The sequence below is a fragment of the Natrix helvetica genome, assembly GCF_964273705.1.
Source record: "Natrix helvetica genome assembly, chromosome: 2".
NCBI lineage: Eukaryota > Metazoa > Chordata > Lepidosauria > Squamata > Natricidae > Natrix > Natrix helvetica.
Genome location: NC_138552.1, coordinates 2,820,873 through 2,836,169, shown reverse-complemented (window position 1 = coordinate 2,836,169; position 15,297 = coordinate 2,820,873). Strand labels below are relative to the sequence as shown.

The window sequence follows — 15,297 nt, the reverse complement described above, 5'->3', positions numbered from 1 at the left end:
TCCTCTCTGTTGCTCTTCTCTGCACTCTTTCTAGAGTCTCCACATCTGTTTTACAACCAAAACTAGGACTGTGGTGGCTTTTTTGGCTGCTGCATCACATGCTAGCTCGTATTTTAGTGGCTGTCCAATAATGTCCCTAGATACTTTGAATGTCCTAGTTGAACATAATTAACAGAATAACAGAATATCTGCTGTTACCACCAGCCACAGCTTAATTTCAAATTGAGCATCTCAAAAGCCGCATTCCGTGTTAAGGTTGTAGTTAAGTAGAAACTGTTAGGGATGTAACCATAGGCTTGGCTTGGCAATGTATATAAGCTATGATTACTTTACTGTTACTTTAAATGCTTAAGAGATGTAATTGGTTTGTTACCTCAATCAGTCATAAGAGGGAGCCAGAATGGCTATTAGCTCTCTGCTTTGTTATAAGCTGATCAGTGTATTTTGAGGTATTATGGTTTACTACTGTTTAGCTATACTTTGTGTGTTAGACTGACTATTTTGATAACTGAATTACTGGACCATGTATGACTTGGACTGTTAACCGGACTCTGAATACTTCTATATTTCTACATAGTAAACTACTATATTTTTATACTATTCAGTGTCTCTGTATGCTGGTTTGTGCGTGTTATTCCATATCACTCTCAATAACCTTCTCTGCATACTCGGTCTCCTAATGGGGAGCTTAATTACTTAACAGAAATCAATCAAGATTTCCCAAACTCATTGGTAGCCTCACATTGCAATGAAGAAGGACATGCATTCAATTTCACAGCTACTAAGATTGTTGGCTGAGCAGGTACAAAAACAGCCAGGGAAATGATTGAAGCCCAGGAAATGGGCCCCTCGTCAGTCAACAGCCAATCAGGTACCTATGAGTTACTAATCTCCCTCCCAGCCCTTTTCCATGATGTTCCTTTGGGGTCTTTCACAACGTAGGAATTATCTTTATGTTTCCTCCCTTTCTCCAAAGACCAGCTGGAAGGGAGATGCCCAGAGGGTCCTTGGTTGCCCCCCCCCACCTCTTTGGAAGAGCTATATAGCTCCTGCTGTCTTAAGAAAGTTCCAAACATCCTTAAAAATCCATCTCCTCCTGGGCACCTTTTTTTTTTAACTATTACCATCTGGCAGACAGTACAGGACAATAAAAAGAAGGACAAGTAGACTGAAAAAGAGCTTCCATCCCAGAGCAGTAACTATCTTGAATTCTACTATAGAGGGCAACAGAAATGCAATATTAGGAGTTTCCAATTTCATTGTATAGAATGTACAGTTGTATACAATTGTATGGTTTTATTTTTAATGTATAATATACACTGAAGAAGGCACAACTTTGTTGTACGAGGTGCCAAGACAATAAAGTAAACTATGATAATTTGGTCTTGGAGATGCTCTGGATGACTTTGGAGAGGAGCTGGCTACTAATGAGATCAGGGTTGATCCGATGGCCGCACTGCCGAAAGATTTTTTCCATGGACTCAGCTGCAGACTGAGCCACGGAGGCTTCGCAATCCTCTTGAAGATCCCGGAGACCTGGAAGGAATCCAGAAAAGAAATGATTCCCAGGATCCACCTTGAGAACCAATCCTGATCAGGGACAGAGCTTCTGGAGAGAAAATCTCTGCTTCAAGCGAGGGAACTTTGAAACTCACCCAGGAAAACTTCTTCGATTTGTTTGGAAGTCACCACATCTGGTTTCATGTATTGTGCGCAGCAGCCTAGACACATGCAAAGAAAAGGTTGGTGGAGTTGGCAGAGATGGCTAAGTTGACTGATTCAAGAAAGAAAATGCAGAATTCTTTTGTTTCTACTTGGAAGAATCTCTTTGGGACTTTACGGGATGGTCCCAGGAATTGGGTCTGTCTAGAGATCGGATGAAAAGAAGGACGAAGGCTGACAGTCGTCCAAGATTTCATTCCATCCAACACCACAGGATCAAAATTCGGACGCTTGGCAAACTGACTCGTACGTATGACAGTTGCAGAGTCTTGGGGGTCACCTGATCACTTTTTGCAAACTTCGGGTGAGCAAACACTGAAAGGAATCCAGATTCACTTAACAACCACAGCGATACCATTAAGAAAGGGGGCCGTATGTGTGTGTGTGAGTGAGAGAGATAATGGTCAGCATGCCTGGCCTTAGCCCGCCCGCCTGCCCTGGTTTTTCCTCCCCTCCTTCCAGAGTTCGCTTTTGGGGTTACCAATTAAGAGGGCAGCTGCCTCTCGGGACGAAGGATTCCGGCTCTTTAGGAATTCCACCATCTGCTCCAACATTTCAGGCAGGTTTTCCTTGCATCGATTGATCTGGAGAACACAAGGCCACAAACAAGGCAATGAACTCTGTAGCTTCCTCTTTTTTTCTTTCTAAGGTTTCTAGTCCTCATGTCCTCAACAACAATGTCTTCAATAACATATTGATTTTTTTTATACTTTATCATATCATATTGTACTTTAAACTATAAAATTGTTATACTATACCAGTGATTGCGAACTTATGGCACGCGTGCCACAGGTGGCACGTGGAGCCATTTGTCAGGGCACACGAGGCGCACTGGCTAGCTGAGTTCACCCTTTTTTAAAGCCATTTTCCCCCCTCCCCAGGCTCCAGAGGCTTTATAGGAGCCTGGGGAGGGAGAAAATAGCCTTCTCCCCCCGAGCAGGAGGCCCTCCAGAGGCTTCATGAGCTTCCCTGAAGCCTTCGGAACTCTTAAACTGACCCTCTGAGCAAACCGGAAGTGACTTCCGGTTTGCTCGGAGGGTCGTTTTGAGCGCTCCAAAGGCATCAGGGAAGCCTCCCGATGGTCCCTGAAGAATTCGGAGTGCTAAAAACGATCCTCTGAGCAAACCGGAAGAGACTCGGAGGGTCGTTTTGAGCATGCCATAGGCATCAGGGACCGTCCGGAGGCTTCCCTGACGCCTCCGGAGGGCGTCCGGTGGGTGGGGGAGGCTGTTTTTGCCTTCCCCAGGCTCCTATAAAGCCTCTGGAGCCTGGGGAGGGCGAAAAAAGGATGTAAAAATATGGGGGGGGCGCTCCTGTAGTGCGTGCATGCGTACTGGGTGTCATGCATTGCATTATGGGTGCGGCATGCCCACACACGACCTCCCTACACTCCCCCCCCCCCACTTATGGCACGCGAGCCAAAAAAGGTTCGCCATCGCTGTATTATACTATTTTTTATTATACTAAACAATATTATTATACTAAACTGCACTTGACTGGACTGGACTAGACTGGACTATTATACAATGCAATACAATATACTATTACACTATATAGTACAGTATATTATAAGTATTAGTATAATATAGTTCAATATTGTATTATATTATACACACAAACACATTTATGCTATTAAAGACAATTTTATCCAAATTAAAACCAAAAAGGAAAATAAAGGAAAATGGTAGATAGTGAAAAACAAATAGAAAAAGAAAAGGGAAAGAAAGATGACAAGGAAATGGCTTCTGATCTGATAAATGCATTTATGTTTTGCCCTCTTTACATCGTAATTTCCGTTTTCCACAAACTGCCATTTCTAATCCTCAAACCCACAAATCAGCAAGGTTTCTAGTCCTCATGGTGGCATAGAACCTCTGCTGTTCCCAAGGGAGCAACAACCCAAGAAGAATCCCTCTAGTCAATTTAGTCTAGTGGTTGAGGCTTCAGGCAACAAACCAGGGGCCAGTGAGTTCTAGTCCCTCCTTTGGGATGAAAGTCTAATGGGTGACTTGGGGAGTTCTAGTCCTGCCTTAGGCATGAAAGCTGGCTGGATGACTTTGGTCCAGTCCCTCTCTCTCAGGGCAGCCTACCTCACAGGCTTGTTGGGAAGGAAATCAGAGGAATAGGAGGAGGAGGAGGAGGGGAAGGGGGAGGAGAAGCATTAGGGACGTCCACTATCTTGAATGATTTATCAAAAGAAGAAAGGCAGGAGAAAAAGAAAATATATTATACTCTAATCCGGAAGAAAAGGAACCAGCTGGGCTCCTACTTACCACCTCCGAGCAGATGCTGGAATACATGCTCTGGAGACTGGTGTAAATCTCGTAGTCAAACAAAGTCTCTGGAAACTCCTCCCACTTCATAAAGGAGACGCAGGAGGTCAGGGCGTTCCTGGAGACCTGGGCCGAGGGAGGAAAGGAGGCATCAGAGGAGCCGGTTCTGAGGTTATCCATCTTTGGCAGAGAAAAGCCAGACTTCTCCTTGCTCAGAGGTGGGAAAGGGGATGAGCCACCCCAAGAGGAAGCTAATGCAGGGCAAGGGCCCCCCTGAAGGCCAGAGTTCCCCACAATTCAACCCTGATTCTCTTCTATTGGTACCAGGCAAACAATCAAGCAGAAAACAACCCCCTAATCCAAGAACAACCCAACAGAAAACCTGCACCCACATCAAAATGATCGGGCATTAAGCAGAGGTCAAACCCTCCCCTCCAACCTACTGATGCTGTCACCTAGTTGGGTCAGGAAAGGCCTGCAAGAAAACAACCAGGTTCAGAGAGCACCAAGGACCTCACAACTTCAGGATTGTCCAGAATCTCTTTGCCTTCTCCAGAGGGTCCACATGATGCAACCATGTTGCCCTGAGTGAAGATGGGGGTACAGCGTGGTCTCATGGAGAAGGGAGCATGAAAGAGCAGGAGCTTAGTTGACCCCGCCCTTCAACTCACCTCTTGGGTCCAACGATTAGCCAACTGGATGACGAGAGGAATCAGGCTGCGCAGGATGGATTCGTTCAGATTCTCCTCTGTCTCCTTGACCCCTTTTAAGACCAGGCCAAAAAGTGTGATGGAGGTGTTGCGCAACTCGATGTCCTCCTATGAAGGAAGAGAAATGTGTCAGTCCCTCCAATAGCATTCAGGAAATGGGAGGTGTAGTGAGAACCTAGAAGACAAACTGAAGCACATACAACAGTCAGCTGAGCAAAAACTAAGAGCAGAATTTTCAGACGAGAAAACATCTCACCGAAGTTTTTCAACATGATATGATTAAATAGACATAGACATAGACCGATATTTGGTGAAAGAGAAAATTCCTATACTTACAGATGAGCAAAGGGGAAGATTGAATCAACTTGTAACTACAGAGGAAATCTTCCTGGCAATTAAGTAGTTAAAAATCGGCAAAGCGCCTGTCACAGATGGCTTGACAGCAGTTTATTATAAAAAGTTACAACTAGAAATGATGGAACCTCTTAGGTAACTATTTAATAAAATTCAAATGGAAGGCATGGTCCCACCATCTTGGAAAACAGCTTTTATTTCATTGATTCCAAAAGAAGAACAGGATCCTACCCAGACAAAAAACTACAGGCCTATTTCATTACTTAATACAGACTGCAAAATCTTTGCTAAAATATTGGTAAACAGGTTAATGCCAATTGCGCAACAAACAATTCACAATGGTCAGTCTGGTTTTATACAGGGAAGGCAAATGAAAAGTAATGTAAGACAAAACATTAATATAATGGAATATTTGGGAAAGTATTATCAAGTCCCGGCAGTGCTTCTATTCTTAGATGCGGAGAAAGCATTTGACCAAGTCAATTGGCAATTTTTAATAAAAATACTACAAAAGATGCAGTGCGGAGAGGATTTCATGGAATCTATCAAAGCAATATACCAGAAACAGACAGCACAAATTATAGTTAATGGAGGCTTAACAGAATCTTTTAAAATTGAAAAAGGAACAAGACAGGGGTGTCCCTTGTCTCCATTATTGTTTATCTTAACCCTGGAATTGTTATTGAACAGAATACGTGGGTCTGACAAACTACAAGGAATTAAGATTAGGCACTACGAATATAGAATAAGAGCATTTGCGGATGACTTGGTTGTAACTTTAACCTAGCCGGGGGAATCAGTTATAGGTCTAATGAATATAATTAACCAATATGATCAAGTATCTAGGTTCAAAGTAAATCTAGGGAAGACAAAGATGATAGCTAAAAATATGACTACGAACCCCCCCCCCCCAAAAAAAGAAGAATTAGAAAGAGTAACAGGGTGTGAGATAGTAAAAAAGTTTAAATATTTAGGAATTTATATTACAACTTCAAATGGGAAATTATATAGTACAATTATGAACCATTATGGCATAAAATACAGATAGAAATGAATAATTGGGAAAAATTACAATTGTCTTTGTTGGGAAGGATAGCTGCAGTTAAAATGAATGTTTTGCCCAAGTTTCTATTCTTCTTCCAAATGATACCAATACTTTAAAAAGACGCAAATTTGGAGGAATGGCAGAAAGGTATTAACAATTTTGTTTGGGTAGGAAAGAAACCGAGAATAAAACTTAAAATAATGCAAGACATACGTGAAAGAGGAGGCTTAAAAATGCCCAATTTAAAATTATACTATGAAGCAACAGTTTTAGCAACAGTCAGCGATTGGATCAACTTAACAGAGGATAGAATATTGAATATTGAGGGTTACGATTTGGTATATGGCTGGCATGCTTATTTAATATACGACAAGAAGGCCGACAAGATATTTAGAAGTCATATTTTAAGGAATGCCTTACTGCGTGTCTGGAAAAAATATCAAGATAGGCTAAACGACAAGATACCTATGTGGGGGGTGCCTAGACACGCTATAGAGAACATAAGTATAGAACAAAAACAAGATGTAACTAGATATGCAGAACTCCTTAGTATGGATAGAGGCGCACTGCAGTTGAAATCTTTGAATGCATTAAGAGATGAAAGGGTAATTCAAACCTGGTTTCAGTATGGTCAGTTACAGGCTAGATGGAAAAAAGAGTTGCCTACTATCCAAGAATGGACGTTAAAAGTAGTAAATTTAGCAGAGATGGCCAAAATTTCAGCGTATCTGAAGGATCACTCAGATGAGAAGTACAAGCTGGACTGGAGAAGATGGATTGACTGCATTCAAAACAAATACCGGACTAAAAAATTTCAGTTAGCTTATGAATGAAGGCATAAAGAACGTTACAATTTATTCAAAGTTAGCTTAGTAAAGGGGGAGTTAAAGCACAAGAATAGTAACATGTTAAAATTAGTTAGCTTATGTTAGTGTATGGTTGTTAAATGTATATACCCTGTATTTTGCTCTGGGAGGTCGGGGGGAGGGAGGTCGGGAAGAGGGAAGGGTAAGGAGGGTGATAATTGTAAAATTTATTTAAAATTTTTAATAAAAAAAAAGAAAACATCTCACATTTGATTCTCCTTTGTTTCCTTAAAGAGAAAGGCAAGGAGAGCTCCACTAACCCTACATAATAGCCTTCATAACCTCCATCCTCTTTGTCTGATCTGCCTCATTTTCCCACTCAAGAAACAAAGGAAGGGGAGTCTGGCAACTGTTTTCTAGAAAAGGCCATGCGAATGGTTGGCCATGGGTGTAAAGGGCTTGCAGACCAACTTCTATGGTTTGATCGAGGGAGTTGTTTTCCCATCTTAGCAGCCTTAAGATGTGGGGACTCCAACTCCAGTATGCTGGCTGGAGAGTTCTGGGACGTGAAGTCCTCACCTCTTCAAGTTGCCAAGGGGGAGAAATACTGATGGAGACCAGAGTTTTCAAATCTCAGCAGCTTTCAGATATGGGGACTTCAACCTCTGGAGTTCTCAGGCCTCAGAGTTGAAATCCACACACCTTAAAGTGTCTGAGATCAAGCAACACCAATCTGGATTTTTAATAAATATGGAGAGTGATTGATGGTGGTTTGGTGAAGCTGAAGAGAGTGGCAACCTTCTCCAGCTCTCTGGAAGGGCTCAAGGATCATCTGAAAGCTCACACACTCTTTTAGATGGGAGCAGCACAGTTATTGCTGAACTATTTCTAAGCCTTTTTGATAAAATTATAATTCTGCAGATGGTACCCAGGCCATCTTTATGGGAGAAAAAGAGAGAAGAGAGGGAGGGAAGGAGAGGAAGAGAAAGAGGGTTGGTGGTTTAGTATGTCGTGATTTGGTTGACGTACATCAGCAAAATACTTCCCCAGGACCGGAATGAGATTGACAGCTTTCCATCCATAGGTTTGAACATTCAGGTGCTGGAATAGGAACTGAAGAGTCCGTAGGGATTCCTTTGCCACACTTTTTTCTGGGTGACAAGCACAGTTGACCACAGGGACTAGCACTGGCTCTAACATTGTATTCTGGAGGAAGGAGGGAAAAAGGGAGCAATTAAACATGGTCACTGGAGTTCTCTGAGTCTAGGAATGAAAAACAGAGAGAAGCCCATAGAACATAGAATAACATGGTTGAAAAGGAACTTGGAGGTCATCTAATCCAACCCCCTGCTCAAGCAGGAGACCCTACACTATTCTGGACAAGTAGTTGTCCAGTCTTTTCTTGAAAGCCTCCAGTGTTGGAGCACCCACAACGTCTGGAGGCAAGTCATTCCACTGGTTAATTGTTCTCAGTATCAGGAAATTTCTCCTTAGGCCCAGGTTGCTTCTCTCCTTGATTAGTTTCCATCCGTTGCTTCTTGTTCTGCTTTAGATGTCCTCCAAGAGGATCTGTCTCCAAATTGATCCTTCAGATCTTCCAGGGATGCCCCCATCTTTGTAGAAGAGACGCCACTGTAGCTGAGTCCATCCTCTTTCTGGTGGTTGTCTTCTTCTCCTCCTTCTACCCTTCCTAGCCTTGTAGACTTCCCAAAGAGGTCACACCTGCTGCTCCCTTGAAAGTCCCTCACTTCCTGCCCCCCATCTCTTACCTCCAAGGGGTGCTGGAGAAGATACCCCACACCACGAACAGCAAATATTTGGATGAGGGGATATGGCTGAGCCATCCAGTCTTGGAGGACATCGAGGATGTCCTTTATGACGAAGAGGTGTCCGAGCTCCGGGTGATAGAGAAGCTGGGGAAGAAGAGGAGAGAGACGAAGCATTAGCAAAACAAAGGAAGGGAATTTTCCTCAGAGCCTCTACGAAGAGATGCCACATTCAGCCTTTACGGGGAGAGGAAAAGAAAAGACAGTCCTCATTTAGTGACTGCGGAAAGTCACCACGGCACTGACAAAAGGGACAACTCCATTTTTCAGACTCATGACCATTGATCACGGTCACCTGATCAAAAATTGGATACTTGACGGTCCGTATTTATGTGTGTCACAGTGTTTCATTTTTTATTTAATATTATTTATTTTTAAACAAACAAACATAAACAAACATAGAGCATAAAAACCATCCTCCAGTTACATACAGTATGTCGATTGGTCATAAAACTCCTATGCCTCCTCTCCAGAGTTTTCACTTACAATTTATATAGAATCTCATATTATCAATCTAATATATATGTATAAATTATTATCATTATTTAACATTTATTTGACTATAACTATTATTACTTCCTTTTATGTGAGATATTCTAAATTTAGAATATTTATATTATGACATTTCATTACATCATCCTAAATCCATCCAGTAATGTTACATCTTTACATTGTACTCTATATAAAATGATTTATCTTTGGTTACGAAACTTTTATGCATCCTCTCCATAGTCCTCACTTACAATTAATATAAAATTTCACAGGCATTATTATTATTAATCATTTATTTGACTATAACTATTATTACTTTATTTTATGCTTATTTTATTTTAATGGCTTTCTTAGTAGATCTTATATGGACTTCTCTTGGCAACTTGTTTTTCATTGCATATCTTGTAAAGACTCAAAACCCCTTGTCTGTTCCTTCCATCAACTTCCCTTCGGTTATCACCAATGCTTCTGCCAAAATTTTTATCATTACATTGCCAAATTTTCTCCCTTTTCTTCTTCTATATTCTGGAATTCTGGAATTCTAATCTATCAATCTCCCATTTCAATATTCCACTCTTGTCTTTTCCAACCTCAATCTGCTGTCAATATCACCAATTTTCTTATCTCTTTGATCATCCTTTTCTTCAATTTTTTCTGTTCTTTGTTCAATATTCTGCATTCTCTTTTCAATGTTCTCTGTTCTTACTTGTATTTTTTGAATTTCTTGTATAATCATCTGCAATGTCACTTTGTTTTCTTTTCATGTTGCAACATTCCTCCAGATATACACTGCCACTATATAGAATCCAAGGCTTTTTTATTAAATTCCAAACAAGTTCACTGCGATTCTTCTCTCTTTCAAGGCTTTCTTTTCACTCCAGTCTAGCTACTGATAGTACCCCAGAGGAGCACCTGTATAAACTATCCGTACTCATCCGCCTATCATTTTCAATAAAGAAGCTCAGAGACCTTGAAATGTAAATGAAATGTTCAAAGAAAAAAAAGAAAAACAATGTTTCCAAGCCTCCAAGCCTCTAAGTGGCAGTGTAACTTCTTTTCTTCTACTTTTACTCCCCTCTTTATATTCCAAACTTCAGGAGAAAAAGAAAAGTTCTTAAAAAGAATATGTACTAGAACATTGAAAAAAGAAAAAGAAAGAAAGTCTTAATCAATAAGTATTAAAAAAAGGAAAAATTGAAGAAGAAGAAAACGGTCCAGTTTGAAAAGTAAGAAGTGTTTGTAAAAATTCCATCAATAAAAAGATTAAAGAAGACACTAAGTTTGACTCAGGCTTTAATCTTGTTACTTAACCTCTTCTGTCTTCAATTTTAACTTTATTTTTGATCTTTTTGGGTGTTCTCTTCTCTAATAATAAAATTTATCTCACCAATTCGACACACTTTCTCTCCCGCTTTCCTTCCATTCTGGAGCTGTCCCAACTTTAAGCAGCTTCAGTGGCTGCTTCTCTTTTGATGGAGAAAAGGGCTTCTCCTGGATCTGCCAGGAACTTTGCGATGTCCCTGGGATCAGGAGGATGTGCCCTTCTCTATCACCGTCTCTACGGGATGGTTTAGGTTCAAAAGGACAATCGAACAGCAGTCATATCGACGGCGATCCCGGAATTTCAAGACTGCATGTTGTATCGTCACGATGTCAGCCTCACCTGCCAACGGTTGGAGTGTTTCAAGGTTATGTGATCCATTTTGTGACTGTCTGATAAGCCAAGTCAATAGGGAAACCTGATTCGCTTAACGACCATGTGACTAATTTAACAACTGCAGTGATTCACTTAACAACTATGGCAAAGGAGGAGGTAAAATGGGACAAAACTTGCTTAAGGACTGTTTCACTGAGCAACAGAAATTTGGAGCTCAGTTGTGGTCATAAGTTGAGGACAACCTGTAGAAGGAAATCACTGAAGTATCTGGTTTATCCTAAGTATATGACCACGGCATTGGCTTAAGGGCTGCTGCGATCACTTAGTGACCACTGGAGGTTCTATGATGGTCTTATGTTGAGGACTACAGTATGGCAATACAAACCTGCCTATAATGCAAAGAGGAAACAGAATTTGGGGTCATTGAATCTTCCTCCCTCCCTCCCTCCCTCCCTCCCTCGCTCCCTCTCATTCCACCAATTAACAGAATAAAAGGAGACCTTGGAGGTCTTCTAGTCCAACCCCTTGACCAAGCAGGAGACCATCTACTATGTCAGACAAATGGTCTTTCCAGTCTCTTCTTCAAGGCCTCCAGTGATGGAGCCCCCACAACTTCAAGTTCCTAACCATAAAGTCCTCTTGAATCCTGCGCAACGTTCCTGGAGATCCACAATGTTGTGGTGCATCACAATGTCTCCTCACCTCTGAGAAGAACACCATCCCAATTGTCTTCTCCCTTAAGTCAGGACGGTGCAGGTAGTTGTTGGCCTGTCTGAACATCACCTTGAGCTCCACTTTAGAGTAGGTGAAGAGTTTCCTAAAGATCAAATAGGGAGAAATCAGACAAGATCTGCTGGTGAGTGAGGAGAAAATCACCAAGCTAGAGAAATGATTATCTGAATTATGGATAAATAAATTACTCAATGAAGTAAGTATTTAGATAATGTCTCACCCACCCTCTCTTTCTCTGTCTTTCTCTCCCTCTCCTTCCCACCCTCCTTCTCCATCTCATTCTCTCTCTCCTTTTGTCTCCCTCTCACACTCCCTCTCTTTCTTTGTCTTTTTCTCCCTCCCTCCTCTTCCTCTCTCCCTCTCCTTTCTTTGTCTAACTCTCCCTCTCATTCTCTATCTCCTTTTCTGTTTCCATCTCTCTCTCCCCCTCCCTCTCTTTTGCTCTCTCCCCTTCCCTCTCCTCTATCTCCCCTTCCCCCCTCTCTTTCCGCCCTCTCACCCTACCTTTCTTTCTCTTTCTCTCTGTACCTCTTCTTCTTCCTCTCCTTCTGCCCTCCCTCCCTCTCTCCTTCACTTTCTTTCTCCCTCCCTCTCTCCTTTTCCTCTATCTAACCCTCCCTCTTCCTCTCTCCCTCCCCTCTTTCCTCCCTCTTCCCCCTCTCGCTCACATTCTCTATCTCTGCCTCTTCTTCCTCCTCTCCCTCAGCCCTCCCCTCCCTCTCTCACCCTTCCTATTCCTCTCTTTCTCTCTCCCTCACCTTACCCTCCCTCTTCCCCCTCTCCCTCACTTTCTCTCTCTCCGCCTCTTCCTCCTCCTCTCCCTCTGCCCTTCCCCTCCCTCTCTCACCAACTGCCACTTGTAGCCAAGCTCTTTGGACTTTGATGTTCTTACCGGACCAGGTGGAAAATGGCCTCAAACAGACTATCTGGGCTCAAGAGCATCTCCCAAAATCCCACCATCCCCAAATCGTTGTACTCCTCTTCGTATCCGGCAGACAGGATGAGGTTTTTGATCGCCTGCACTGCCGTGCTAAATCAAAGAAAGGGAGAAGAGTTGGTGCCAATCCTTCGGCTGATGCCCCCTGCAAAGGCCAGGCTTGCCCTGACGCCAACCAGCCTCCCGCTGCCCTTCAGGAGATCTCCAGGTTTCACTTGGCGGCTTGTGCAGCAATCACAAAACACAACAGCAAATCAGCCTCCCTTTATTTCTTCCCCCTCCAGTGATATCCTGTAGGATCCAAATTGGGCCCAGGAGATTCCTTACCCCAAGAGGTTGATCTGTTCTGAAAGGTCCAGGACTCTGCTGGACCTCCTGGCCTCACTCTTGCTGGCTCCCAGGAGGAAGTACAGCTGCGTGACCAGGGCGAGGAGCAGGTTGGAGAATTTGTTGTGGAGGAGCTCAGCAGCGTTCGGGAGGGACAGGAGGAAACAGAGAGCGTTGGTGGCCTAGAAACGGGATGAAGGGTGAGTCACTTTGGCTCCCCAGGTTGCTTAGATTCATCACCTTCTTCTTCTTCCTCCTCTTCTTCTAACGTTCCCAGAAACACTTGCAGGGTGGAGTCTGGCCAACTGAATGGAGCTGGGGGTTTACTGACCAGATGCCCTTCCTGTTGCCAATGAGGAGTTTTGTTCGGCAGATATATTCTCATTGTGCCCAGGGAGAGAAACATCTGCCTCCACTTAAAGGAGGGGGGGCTTACACAAAATGATGCTCCAATTTCAGCCCCCAGCCGCTTGCCCACTGCCTCCCTCCCCCCTCCCAAAGGAGTGGAGGGCTTACCGAAATGGGCATGAGGGACTTGCTGTTCCTCCTTGTGAGGGCGTCGGTGCTGGGGTCTTGGTCCTGCAGCCTTTTCAAGAGGGGCTTCATAATCTTGAGGTTGGCATAATGGTCCACAGCCAGCGCCCCCCAAACCTCCCTGGCGCTTCTGCAGAGGGGGAGAAACAGATAGGGTGGAAATCAGATACTTTCCCCATTTCAGAAGAGACGGCCAGTCCAGATAGATGAACCCCCCCGTCCCAATGGAAGGAAGGATTGGAAAACCGATGGCCAAATAAATGCCTCTCATGCCAGAAAAATATCTCTATATACACAGGTAGTTCTCGACTTACAACTGTTTGTCAACTGCAGTGATTCACTTAACGAATGTGACAAGAAAAGTCGTGACCTCCCCACTAGAAGACTTCATCTGTGACACACCCATGGCCCATCAGGACCTCCCTCAGAAGACCCTCACCTGACACAACCTTTACTGACCTCCACATCACAAGACCCATCACAAGATCCCCACCTGACATAACTCTCAATCTGAGGTGACCTCTCCATCACCCTCACCTGAGACAACCCACACCTGAGGTGACCTCCCCATCACAAGACCCTCACTTGATATGACCCTCACCTGAGACAACCCACACCTGACGTGACCTCTCCATCACAAGACCTACTGACCACACCAAGCCCTTACAAGCAGAAGATCACCAGCACTGGCGTTCTTTAAACTCCACTGAAGACGTTACCTTGCCTGGTAACAAAACATTTGGAAACCAACGCAGAAGCTCAGAGAACCAACCTCCACCCTCTCCCTCCACCTGAGCTACAGGGATTCACCCCATCGCAAAGGATGGAGAGTCTCTGAGGAATCCAAGGCAACAGGAGGCCCATCTCCTTGAAGTTCTTCTTACCCATCACAGCCAATGGAGGATTCCAGCAATATGTCCACAACTGGGTTGACCCTCTTGGATGCCAGGTGACATACGGCCTTGAGGGTGAGGTGTTTCGTTGCTGGGTGGGCAATATTCGGGAGACGCTGGTAAATCTCCTTCAAGATCTTAGGTAGCTATGGCAAAAGAGAGATCGGAGGGATGAGATCCAGCGTTGGTCTCCATTGGAGATGCAGTAGAGACGATAACTCCCACCCATTGGGGGAAATAAATTGGCCCCCACAATGTCAACGTTTGCCCTACATTTTTGAAAGAACTCCTGATTTGTCCAGCCGCCTGTGATATTTTATTGGTTTATTTTAGGAGATTTATATTCCTGCCTATTCGCATATGGCAACTCAAGGCGGATGACAAAGATGTAAAAACATCTGGAGCCTTAACCACTGGCACACTGGCTCACCAAATGTTATTTTTCATGAAAGCAATATGGCTCCTTTGTTTTGCCCTTACCTTCTTCTGGGAGGTTTGGATAGCTCAGTGGTCTCCCATCCAGCCCTAGCCTTCTTAAAACCAGCCAAAGCGTCGTCACTGAGCCAACAAGGTCTCAGTCATTCTCGTCTTTGTTTTCTAAAAAATCTCCTACATCCCTTTTGCTCCAAGCCCTGCAATTTTCTTACCTCCTCCAGATCCATGCCACACTCCTCCAGGATGGAGTTGAGGAGCAGCCCCGCAGACTGAGATATGTTCTTGTCCACATGTGTCAAGGCCTCCAGGGCTTCCAGGATCAGCTGCGTTAGCTGCAACGGGCTGAGGTGCTCCCCAAAGGCCTATCGGAGAGAAGGAAAGGAGGCCATGCAGAGATGCCTCAGGGCTTTGACTCCCTTCTCTTGAGACTTTGACCCAGATTGGGGGACAGCACACCATGTAGAGAGGCAGGCCTTATTTCATGTCCTCCATCAGGTGGGATTCAGATGGGGGTCAAGGAAGCCAACATGGCAGCTGCCCTTTCTTCCTCCTAG

At 43.8% G+C, this 15,297-nt stretch overlaps 1 protein-coding gene across 1 annotated transcript in view; it reads right to left on the bottom strand.

Moving 5' to 3' along the window:
* Positions 1–1,369: 1,369 nt before the first annotated feature.
* Positions 1,370–15,297, bottom strand: part of LOC309385754 (maestro heat-like repeat family member 5) — a gene marked incomplete at both ends in the record, with an annotated part of 34,355 nt that continues 20,427 nt past the window's right edge. The window contains 14 exons of the mRNA XM_081940458.1: positions 1,370–1,536; positions 1,656–1,721; positions 2,204–2,306; positions 3,996–4,121; positions 4,514–4,579; positions 4,667–4,813; positions 7,940–8,116; positions 8,680–8,823; positions 11,588–11,702; positions 12,510–12,647; positions 12,882–13,063; positions 13,398–13,545; positions 14,300–14,454; positions 14,956–15,105. Coding sequence (XP_081796584.1) covers positions 1,370–1,536; positions 1,656–1,721; positions 2,204–2,306; positions 3,996–4,121; positions 4,514–4,579; positions 4,667–4,813; positions 7,940–8,116; positions 8,680–8,823; positions 11,588–11,702; positions 12,510–12,647; positions 12,882–13,063; positions 13,398–13,545; positions 14,300–14,454; positions 14,956–15,105 — 1,884 coding nt within the window. The remainder of the gene's footprint in view (positions 1,537–1,655; positions 1,722–2,203; positions 2,307–3,995; positions 4,122–4,513; positions 4,580–4,666; positions 4,814–7,939; positions 8,117–8,679; positions 8,824–11,587; positions 11,703–12,509; positions 12,648–12,881; positions 13,064–13,397; positions 13,546–14,299; positions 14,455–14,955; positions 15,106–15,297) is intronic.